This window comes from Littorina saxatilis, linkage group LG3 (assembly GCF_037325665.1).
Source record: "Littorina saxatilis isolate snail1 linkage group LG3, US_GU_Lsax_2.0, whole genome shotgun sequence".
In the NCBI taxonomy this organism is placed as follows: Eukaryota; Metazoa; Mollusca; class Gastropoda; order Littorinimorpha; family Littorinidae; genus Littorina; species Littorina saxatilis.
Window position 1 is genome coordinate 69113901 of NC_090247.1, and position 12500 is coordinate 69126400.

Here is a 12500-nt window from a genome sequence, read left to right on the forward strand (position 1 = left end):
GAGGTACTTGTTGATTCCCGAAGCACAGGGGTTTCCAAAAACGTCCTCCGCGGCTTGAAGGTCACAGCGCTTGCGACCTTGACACGCGGTTCTGACCTCTGACACGGTGTCCTTGGACTGGCAATCTGCACACACACACAAGGGACGGTTTCATTACTATGACAACAATACCACATATAATAAATATCACTGCTGTTTTCTTTCTCAGAGGACAAAACGGCCAATTGAAACTGGATAAAACAATGTTTATATGTCGTGCCCAATTCACGGAATTGCCGAATTCGTAAAATGAATACGTTTTAGAAGCCTTTACGTATTTTCGGGAAAACACTACCGATTTCGCGAAATTGACAGCGTTTTGCCGATTATGCAAAATGGGCAATAATGTTGCCAAGTTCGCGAAGTCGGCAATTCCGTGAATTGGGCACGACATATACATATGGGTCCAAATGTCTTGGCTTTGTCTGATTGGTAGGAAAATTGATTCCAAATCAACAGACGTTCGACCGGTCAGGGGTCAGACCAATAGATCAGATTACAAACGTATGCGTCAATGACCGAAGACCGAAGTATTGGAACATCACTAAAACTTAATTTGTAGGCAAGTCGGGCTCCAGGCTCGATCCCACATATCCTGCCTCCAAGAGTTCAGTGTTGGTATTTGCGAGGAATTGACAAACTGAGTGGGTACCAAGCGCTGGGTCGGATTGGTTGAAATTGAGATGTTTAAAATTTCAAGTAATCCGACGCAGTTTTTAGGTTCCGCCCTTTTGGGCATTTTTTTCATGCACACCACCCCAGGGTTCCAACACACGGTTACCACCGACATCTCCTCTGACAAATCCATTATTCGGATCCAGATAGTCTGAGTAAGGCGCATTTCCAGGATCACGTACAGTAAAAAAGGTAAATGTATTCCCATAACCATCTGGTCGTAGGGGAGAGAGATGTAAAAGATGTCAACTTTTCTGGGGCCAGCTTTATGAGGGCGGTGCCCATCTCCTCTCCCTCGCTGTCTTTTCCTTCCCCAGCCGTGAATAGGTTCAGGTACCCATTTCCAGCTGGGTGGACTGGAGAGCGTTCTGAAAAAAAATCGGGTATTTGTATGAACCTCGACCTCCAGCGTGAGAGGCAAGCGCTCTATAACCACTGCGCCACTCCGCTCTCTACAGACACTGGCTGTATTTCATGAGGCATGTCTAGCCTGTCGTTCTCAACACACAAAAACTTATCGGCCCACCCCTTCCCTCTCTTTGTGTTACGAATGTACGCCTTTGCGTGAATTACCATCAGTTCCAAACCAGCCGCAACACGTAGCGTTCTCCCAAACACTGTTATGTCCCGTCCTCTGCTGTGTGCCGTGTTTTTAAAGCTCTCCACTGAAAACAATAAGTACTGCTCACAGAAAGCTGTCTGGCTGTTGAGTTTTGGTAAGTTTCCAAGTGGAGGGATTGCCTATGATAATGCCACGCAAAAGCCTGGCCATAATTATCTGAGACGGTTAGCCGAGTCGTTTACACGGGAAAGACGGTTCCTTTAATATCCACAACATTGAGATGCTTTGTCCAACATGATCTCTATTAGGACGGCGCGTATCACCACGTACAAGCACTAACTAGTTATTCATGGACGTTCGTCTCCTTTGTGCTTTGATACATGTACGACGAATCATTTCATAATGAGTGGATATAGTTATTGATAGAACGATGTGGGAGTGGAGAGAAAAACAGGAAACCCGTACGTGGTTATATTCTTTTGGCAGACGTAAGTGTTCGTTGTTTTACGCGTGATGGTTTTGTTGACACGCAGTACTTTCCTGGCTCTATTGCTCTCACTTTATCACGCGCGCACGCGCTGGCACGCATGTTAGCCTATGCACTCAAGCACGTAGGCATGCAAGCACGTGAGCGCGCGCGCACATCCCCCCCCCCACACACACGCACGTACACACACACACACGAAATGTTTTCTTTGAGAGAAGTTCTTAGCAATGACCCCATTCAGTCAGCAATTCACATTCACAATTATTTTCAAATTGTGGCCATTCTCTGTTAGCGCCGGGGCATTGACCTCCAAATTGTCAGGCGAGGATCACTCATAGAAAAAAAAATTAAATCTTAAAATTTTAAAAGTTATTCTTCGTAACGGTTCCTTCACGTCTTGACCTTAAATATTACTAAATTTTTTTGGCAAGCCAGTTGACTTTATTATAACTCATTTGCAGCTGTGAACTAAATATGACATTCGCCTGAACACTTGTCCAAAATGGCTTATTTGATAGTATCTGTCACAAGACAGGGGGCAAAACATTCAAGTAGGTCGCACCCAACCAACCCAAACCTCTCGAGTTGTTGGTCTTGGCTTACATTACGCCCAGTTCTCATTTAACTTCCCGAGACGTCTGGGCTCGCCGAGACACCTGATGCTCTAGTTGTCAAGGGCGACAGTCTCGGAGGTCTCAGGCGACAAGTCACTCACACGGAATTTTAATTAACGACTAATTGTCCCCCTTGAGGATTTTGGAGAAGTAGGTGTTTGGTGGACTTTTGCCTAATGGAACTAAATTGTCGTTTCTTTCTAATAGTGGGGTCTTGAGGTCACAACTATTATTTTGTTTGTGAAACTTACAAAACAGTTACCAGGTCAACGCCCTCAGAAGAGTTTATAATTCACTTTTTTTTTTTTACAAAGAAGACGTAAGCGGGGCTTTAATACTTTTCTTTGACAGTCTCAAGCAAACAAACAAAGCACGAGGCAAAACCCCCATTACACCGAACTGCCCAGTTGATGTTCACTGTTGCTTTAATGAGCGCTTCTGGGGTGATAACGCGAGACAACTCCTGTGATCTTGCCGCGAGGTGGCGCCTTTACCAACCGAAAGAAAGAAGGGGCATAATCTCTCCAGAACCGACCATTGTCTGTTTACCGTATAAAATGCACGACTTAGGCCACACACAAAAAAAAATAGGTGTGGTTAAGGTAACATAGCCAAAAAAAATAGGGTGGGAAGGTAGGCAATCACTTTTTTTTTTTAAACTTTTTTTTCTAATGTGTACAAATTAAACCTACTAGACAGGGAAATAAGTGTGCGACTCGAGCGCTTTCGCTTTTATTTTTTTGTTTTTTGTTTGTTTTGTTTTTGTTGACAAATGTAATAAAAAGTTACAGTGTCGGCCCCTAAAAATAGGGTAGGTCGGGTTACCGTAACCACACCTTTAGTTTTAGGCCTTACACACGAACTGTTACCAAACCGATATGCTATTTGGGACCAATGCAAGTGTTTTGTCCTTTCTCGTGTGATCTTGCCGCGAGGTGGCGCCAGTTACCAGCCAAAAGAAAGAGGGGGCATAAGTTCACCAGAAGCGCCCACTAAGGAATGAAACCTTAAAACAAAAAGGCCCTCAGATCGTTTTCAAAGTTATACCATAAGATTCTGCGTTACAAATAGTGCTACTGCGCAGGAGAACTGCCTTCACTTTGCGAATTGTTTTAAAAGCTGAATTACTTGTCGTAGGATAGAGACAGAAAGAGCACTCTTTGTGATAATTCGGTTGGGTTACTTTCCGTGTTTGTGAGACTTGTTACTAGGCGGCCGCGTCAAAGAAGGCGCTAGTCGTCTTGGCTCCAGGCGGCGCTTCTCGACTGCTCTTAGTTTCCAACACCGAAGAGGACCAGCGCCCTAAAGCGTATTTACTCACTTTGATTTAATTAAACGCCATACTTGCGGTACGTTTTCGAGCAAATTGTTGAGATTCGTCAAATTGGCCAGAAACTTCCCCCACACGGTCAGATCAATAGCATTCCTTTAAACGTCGGACGTGCTCAGTGAAAACAGCATTTACTACACTCTCAAAACAATCCACAGTGGAATGAAGCAAGTAACTCATAATCAGCTCTCCCTTGGGTCAAGACTGCCTGCAAAGACACAGCGTGTTTGCAAGTAAATCGCAGTCACAGCATTCCTGCGGGGTTCTGTGAAACAATCCATCGATTGAAAGAAGTACGCGCACAGTAAACTCCGAAGCCTTATGGGGCTCACAAATGGAAACTGCTAATATTTTTCTGTTTTGTTCTCTTTTTTACTCACACAATTCCTCCGAGGGTTTTCTGAAACAATACATCTATTGAACGAAGTAAGCGTACAGTAACCTCTGAAGCCTTTTGGGGCTCACCAATGGAAACTCCTCTTGGATGCCAGGAGACGGGTTCCGCATAACTCTTCCTTACTGCTGTTGTCTATATTTAGAGCGCTTATGTCCCTTTGTTTCTATGCTTTTGTTTTTTTCTTTTTTACACCCCCGGTATAGGGGTGTGTATCGGTTTCGGTCGATGTGTTTGTGTGTTTGTGTTCGCATATAGATCTCAAGAATGAACGGGCCGATCGTCACCAAACTTGGTGAACAGGTTCTATACATTCCTGAGATGGTCCTTACAAAAATTGGGACCAGTCAAACACACGGTTAGGGAGTTATTGGTGGATTAAGATTCTACAAGGACTTATAGAGGGAGATATTAATGGTCAAAGGGAAATAACCTTCTCAGTTGGTGGCAGTGAGAATGGTTATTTCCCTTTGACCAACGGGGGTGTTTTTCCTACCTCGGAGGAATTTCTTGTTTCTTTAGCAATCACGTGTTTACAGATAATATCTTATGCAGCTGATGTGATCCCAACGAAGCCGCCGCCCTTAAGCTATTCACTGGGCGAAGTCTACTTCACTAAGCTCACTGCACGAAGCTTGTGCACTGAATGTTCAGGTAAAAAGACTTCGCGAAGTCAGCTTCGGGCTCAATTAAGGGCATTTTGGTTTTAGAGACATAATTGACCGAGGGAAACAATGACCAAATTGAATGATTTCACTTAATTTCCTTCTTGTCCTGATAGACAATCTTTAAATGAAAGACAGAAAGAAAGGCAACACTTTTGTTTATGTTTGGACGAACCTTGCCAGTTTATTGTTCAGCTAACTCTTTGCCATATCAGTGTGAAAAAACCTTTGTCCATCAACTTGCGTAAAACTGCTCCATAATGATTCTCCTGTGAGTACTACTTACTTGACTAGTAATCAGACGAACAGTAATGCAATGTTCAACAAAGTAGATATATTACACTGCGTTTTCTTACACGGCTTTCCATAAGCTAACTGACCGCAGAACTTTCTCGAGAAGTAACACACTTTTCCCCATACACAATCGATGAATTGAACAAATCGAAGTGTGCTGCAAATACTCCAAACCATTTTCGAACAAATTAAGCGAAACTGTTTTCAGCTTCGTCTAATCACACGCATCTCACACACACGCCTCTTTTCCGACCTTTCTCTCCCCTCTCTCTAGCCAAGACTGTCTATCTAGGCGCGCCGAGAACACTGGTCTTGGCGAAGGAACACTCGTCTCGGTGACGGCGGCGCTCGTGGAGGTGCGAGAGACCCAATCAATCGGAAGGAAGCAAATTAAAAGCACGCCTTTCCGCGTCACCAGCGCGAATGTTGAGATCTATTTTGGACGATATCCAATGAATTCTTGCGCGCCTGCCTCTTTTTGGGGGGTTGACGAAAACCTCCTCTGGCTAAATGCAGGGAAAAAACCCTGAGAGGTGTTTTTTTTCACCCCTGTGTTTGAAAAACTTTCTTACACCGAAGAAGGAAAGGAAAAACACGAAGGAAAGTGAAGTAAACAAAACGGTGACGGAAAAGAAGCGTTCGTCCAGAAGAAACCTCCCTCGGCAAATGCGAAAGCCCTGCATTTTGTCTGAGTGTGAAATCTCGTAAGGGAAAGGATGAAAGAGATGAAGCGGCGAGAGCTCCAGGAGAAGAAGAAGAAGAAGAAGAAGAAGAAGAAGAAGAAGAAGAAGAAGAAAGATTGCTTGACTGAATTATAGACTGACTGATAGCATCTTCAACGTTTCAGGCCCTTTAAATCACATCCGATCTCACATTCATTTCTCTTCTTACATTCTTTCAAAAGGTCAAATTAAAAAAACTTCGTCTCTGGTTTGGATGCAAGAGAGAAACAAGTTAGAGGAAAAACAAAAAGAAGAAGCAGACGAACAACAACAAGCAAGACGAACAACAACAAACAAAGACGAACAACAACAAGCAAGACGAACAACAACAAGCAAGACGAACAACAACAAGCAAGACGAACAACAACAAGCAAGACGAACAACAACAAGCAAGACGAACAACAACAAGCAAGACGAACAACAACAAGCAAGACGAACAACAAGCAAGACGAACAACAACAAGCAAGACGAACAACAACAAACAAAGACGAACAACAACAAACAAACAACAAGTCGCGTAAGGCGAAATTACTACATTTAGTCAAGCTGTGGAACTCACAGAATGAAACTGAACGCACTGCATTTTTTCACAATGACCGTAGTCCGCCGCTTGTGCAAAACGGAGTGAAACTGACAAGCCTGTTTAGCGCGGTAGTGGTTTCGCTGTGCTGCATAGCGCGCTTAACTGTACCTCTCTTCGTTTGAACTTTCTGAGCGTGTTTTTAATCCAAACATATCATATCTATATGTTTTTGGAATCAGGAACCGACACGGAATAAGATGAAATTGTTTTTACAACGATCTCGGAAATTTAATTTTAATCATAATTTTTATATTTTTAATTTTCAGAGATTGTTTTTAATCCAAATATAACATATTTATATGTTTTTGGAATCAGAACATGATGAAGAATAAAATAAAAGTAATTTTGGATCGTTTTATAAAAAAATAATTTTAATTACAATTTTCAGATTTTTAATGACCAAAGTCATTAATCAATTATGCTGAAATGCAATACCGAAGTCCGGCCTTCGTCGAAGATTGCTTGGCCAAAATTTCAATCAATTTGATTGAAAAATGAAGGTATGACAGTGCCGCCTCAACTTTTACAAAAAGCCGGATATGACGTCATAAAAGACATTTATCGAAAAAATGAAAAAAGTGTCTGGGGATATCATACCCAGGAACTCTCATGTAACATGTCATAAAGATCGGTCCACTAGTTTACTCTGAATCGCTCTACACACACACACGCACAGACACACACACACACAGACACACATACACCATGACCCTCGTCTCGATTCCCCCTCTATGTTAAAACATTTAGTCAAAACTTGACTAAATGTAAAAACAACGTTTACAGCAGTGAATAATGCTAAGAGAAAGAAGTCAACACAGATGACGACGACGACAACAAAAACTACAAAGAAAAAAATTCGAGAGAGAGAGAGAGAGAGAGAGAGAGAGAGAGAGAGAGAGAGAGAGAGAGAGAGAGAGAGAGAGAGAGAAACATAGAGAGAGAGAGAGACATAGAGAGAGAGAGAGAAACATAGAGAGAGAGAGAGAGAGAGAGAGAGAGAGAGAAACATAGAGAGAGAGAGAGAGACAGACAGACAGACAGACAGACAGACAGACAGACAGACAGCAGTCAGACAGAGACACAGAGAAAGAGAGTGACAGAGACAGAGAGAAAGAGAGAGAGGAGGATGAGAAAACAGATCGCGGAGGGGGGGGGGGGGGGGGGGGGGGGGGGGTAAAATGAAGATCTGATGAGCTAGACCAGTGGTCTATTTGGAGACCCCCGTCTGATCTGGTTCAGTGAAAGCCCATAGTCTGCGCTATTACTGTATACGGCTATATTTAGTCAGGTCTATATCCTTTCTGGTTGGGCTGGGAGGTTACTTTGACAAAATGATCAAGTGAAGGTTGCGCTTAAGGTATGTTCTTGGCGACAGTCCGAGGTTTATTAATTTACTGTGGTCCCTCGAACAGTTCTTTTCATTCAGATTTGCGACAATGTTTTGCTACCTTTCTGTGGACTCGTTCTCTTTTCTCTGCTTTTTAAAAAACAAATCTGCAAACACTGATCTGGTGTCTGTTGTGATTATTGCTAAACACATCCAAACAAAAACGAAAAACAATAAAGTCATAGTGTTTGATGACGCAGAACTGGCCTTGATTTCCAAACAAACAAACACACACACACACACACACACACACACACACACACACACACACACACACACACACACACACACACACACACACACACACAGAGAGAAAGATAGACAGACACGGACACACACACACTCACACACACACACACACACACACACACACACACACACACAGTGAGAGAGAGACGAGGAGGGGTGAGAAAAGGAGGTTGAGAGTTAGAGGAGGGAGAGAGAGCATGTGTGTGTGTGTGTGTGTCTCTCTCTCTCTCTCATCCCCCCCTCTCTCTCTCTCTCTCTCTACCTCTCTGTCATTTCTCCCCCTACTTCATGGCTACAGGTTATAACCTTGATCTTTCCCAGCAGCTGCTATTTTCATCCCTGAGCTGTTATTCCTCTCGTCAGCGCATCGACACTTGTGCCAACTTGACAACATCGACCGCTGCGTGATGAAGCTAAGACCCTTGATCTCCCAATCTCATTACAACACAACGCAATTCGACCCTGCAAAAGACGGCAAACGGTAAAAACAGTAGGGGTAGGGAGGGGGGGGGGGGAGTAGGGGAGGAGGTTAAGGGGATGATGGGTGGGTGAAAGAATGTCATGCTGGAGAGCGGGAGGGGGGGGGGAGAGAGATAGATAGATAGAGAGAGAAAGAGAGAGAGAAAGAGAAAGAGAGAGAGACAGAGAGAGAGAAAGAGAGAGAGAAAGAGAGAGAAAGAGAGAGGGGGTATAGTTCCATGCAATCTTTCCAACCACTTTACAACAAATCGCTGCTCCGTTGCTTCACATAATGCAGAGAGAGAGAGAGAGAGAGAGAGAGAGAGAGAGAGAGAGAGAGAGAGAGAGAGAGAGAGAGAGAGAGAGAGAGAGAGAGAGAGAGAGAGGCACACATGCATACACACGCTCGCACACACACACACACACACACACACACACACACACACACACACACACACACACACACACACACGCACACACACACTCAATCAATCAATACGAAGCTTATATTGCTATTTCATATGTTACGTGGATTTCCATTGGGCAAAACTGAGCTCAGTGCAAAAGTGATATCGACGACATTTCCGTCGATATCAGTTTTGATATCGACGACCTCTTTATTGCTTCCCCACTTCCAAAAAAAAACCCAACATTTAAAAACAAACAAATATATATGAAAATTTAATAATCCCAGAATTTAGTTGAGCAAGTGAATAAAGACTTTTTGAAAGAAAAGACATTTTGAAATACTGAAAAGTACAAGAAAAGAGTGAACAAAAAGAAATAATAATCAGAGGGAGGGATATGGAACAGCCAAAATTGAGACAAATACTTTTGTAATTTCTTTACAGTAAATACAAAATGTCCAGAGAATTAGCAATATATCTAACATTGACTGACTGTGTGATGATATCTTCTGCTATTGGTCTGTTTCGACAGTGATATCAAAATCTCGACCGGAGCTTCCACTGTCTCAACAGACCATAGCAGAAGATATCATCACACAGTCCGTCAATATTGGGTAATATCGCGCGTATCCCGTGGGTACAGTTCTAAGCGCTTGTCGAAGAGCTGTCAACACAGGACTAACAGAAAACAAGTCGCGTAAGGCGAAAATACAACATTTAGTCAAGTAGCTGTCGAACTCACAGAATGAAACTGAACGCAATGCAACGCAGCAAGACCGTATACTCGTGGTCCACCGCTCACGGCATAGGCAGTGAAATTGACAAGAAGAGCGCGCGAGCGGGGTAGTGGTTACGCTATGCTGCATAGCACGCTTTTCTGTACCTCTCTTCGTTTTAACTTTCTGAGCGTGTTTTTAATCCAAACATATCATATCTATATATTTTTGGAATCAGGAACCGACAAGGAATAAGATGAGAGTGTTTTTAAATTGATTTCGAAAAAAAATTTTTGATAATAATTTTTATATATTTAATTTTCAGAGCTTGTTTTTAATCCGAATATAACATATTTATATGTTTTTGGAATCAGCAAATGATGGAGAATAAGATAAACGTAAATTTGGATCGTTTTATAAATTTTTATTTTTTTTTACTATTTTCAGATTTTTAATGACCAAAGTCATTAATTAGTTTTTAAGCCACCAAGCTGAAATGCAATACCGAAGTCCGGGCTTCGTCGAAGATTACTTGACCAAAATTTCAACCAATTTGGTTGAAAAATGAGAGCGTGACAGTGCCGCCTCAACTTTCACGAAAAGCCGGATATGACGTCATCAAAGACATTTATCAAAAAAATGAAAAAAACGTTCGGGGATTTCATACCCAGGAACTCTCATGTCAAATTTCATAAAGATCGGTCAAGTAGTTTAGTCTGAATCGCTCTACACACACACACGCACAGACAGACAGACAGACAGACACACACACATACACCACGACCCTCGTCTCGATTCCCCCTATATGTTAAAACATTTAGTCAAAACTTGACAAAATGTAAAAAAGAACATCTACAGACGAACATAAACACTATCACACACTAGCAGACCCTAACAAACATACAACAAACAACTGTTTAACAACAATGTACACATCAATAGCTAGGTCCAAACAAAATAATATTAAGCACACACAAAACACCTCTCACAGAGCACAACACGAGGATGTCATTTGGGGCGCAACACATCGCGTCGAACATGAAAGTCACAGCCATGCTACGGGAAGAACTGAGTCTTCAACCTACTCTTGAACGCGTCAAGAGAGGGGCTCTGGCGAAGCTCCAGCAGCAGGGAGCTCCAGACACACACAGGAAATGACCAAAACTACGAGACAGAGGGGGGCAGGTGGGGATGGAATCAGGTTAAAGCAACGGACAGAAGAGGGGTGACGAAGGGGGTTGGAGCGAGACTGGGGTCAGAGGTAAGGCACACACAAAAAAGTCTGTTTACGGTAACATAGGCCAAAAAAATAGGGTCGGTAGGTCGGGATTATTCTCCAAAAAAACATATTTTTAAGTTATTTTGCCTAAAAACAAAGACTTTTTATTCTATTTTTATTTCTTATTTTTTTAATATTTTTTTTCCCAAATGCCAAAACAAAGTCCAGGGTCGCGCGAAAAAAATTAATAGGGTCGGTCGGGATACCGTAAACAGACTATTTTTGTTTTGTTTTGCCTAAGCTAGAACAAACCATGGAGGAAATGCCACAGGCTGACATAAAGTCGAAGAGAGAAATAGCGGAGAGAGGGACAACCTCGACAGGAGAAAAAAACACACACAACAAAACAACAACACGACTACATCTGTTCCGAAATCGATTTTCCCACAAATGTGCAATTTTCGACCAAGTTTCTTCTTAATTCGGTTTCTTTTCCTTCTTCGTCACTGCTGTCAGGTAGCTTCTTCGGTGTATTTTGTCTCCCTCTCTCTTGACCTTGCCCAGGGAAAAACATTGCACACAAATAGTAGAGACGGAAGATGCGCGAGTAAGGGTGGGGGTGGGGGTGGGGGGTGGAATGGATGCTAGAAAGATGGATTATTTTGGCACACGGAGGTGAACTGACTCAGCAGAGAAGTAAACATGATACAAATTGTCCCCACCCCTTTGGGAATCCGATTGAAATCTCATTATACTGTCTGTGAGTTAAAATGGTGCTGACGCTAATTTTCTTCTTCTTTTTTTTTTATAAAATTGTTTTAAATTAAGAGGCTTCCGCGTACCTTAGACTAGGTCTCCTTTTATTTCTCTGAGAAAAAAAATGCATCGCTTTTCTTTTTCGTTACCCAAAAAAGTTAAATATGTTGTACTCGTAGACCTTAAACCCGGACCCAAGAAAACAACTAAACAGAAGTGCTTCTGTATATATATACAAAACAGCTGACGTTTTCTTTTCGTCTGCTGATCCTCCTCCATCTGAGAGAGAGAGAGAGAGAGAGAGAGAGAGAGAGAGAGAGACAGAGAGAGACAGAGACAGAGACAGAGACAGACAGAGACACAGAGAGACACACAGAGAGAGACAGAGAGAGTATGTGTGTGTTGGGGTGCGTGCGTCCGTGCATGTGTGCGCGTCATTCTGTGTGCGTGCGTGTGTGAGTGCGTGCGCGTTTTGCTGTTTCGGGGTCACATTGATTTCCCTTTTTCCTGGTCAGCGCATTACATAGAGTGCAATTTCTAGAGTTAAATGCTGTAAGCTTGTTATCTTGTCTCAGACTTTTACATTTAGTCAAGTTATGACTAACTTGACTAAATGTTTTAACATAGAGGAGGGAATCGAGACGAGGGTCGCGGTGTATGTGTGTGTGTGTGTGTGTGTGTGTGTGTCTGTGTGTGTGTGTGTGTGTCTGTGTGTCTGTGCGTGTGTGTGTGTAGAACGATTCAGAGTAAACTACTGGACGATCTTTATGACATTTTTCATGAGAGTTCCTGGGTATGATATTCCCAGACGTTGTTTTCTTTTTTTCGATAAATGTCTTTTATGACGTCATATCCGGCTTTTTGTAAAAGTTGAGGCGGCACTGTCATACCTTCATTTTTCAATCAAATTGATTGAAATTTTGGCCAAGCAATCTTCGACGA

At 42.6% G+C, this 12500-nt stretch overlaps 1 protein-coding gene across 1 annotated transcript in view; it reads right to left on the reverse strand.

Moving 5' to 3' along the window:
- Nucleotides 1-12500, reverse strand: part of LOC138963101 (uncharacterized) — a gene marked incomplete in the record, with an annotated part of 64889 nt that overhangs the window by 18275 nt on the left and 34114 nt on the right. The window contains 1 exon segment of the mRNA XM_070335131.1: nucleotides 1-125. This exon segment is cut by the window's left edge and continues 19 nt beyond it. Within this exon segment, the coding sequence (XP_070191232.1) occupies nucleotides 1-125 (125 nt within the window).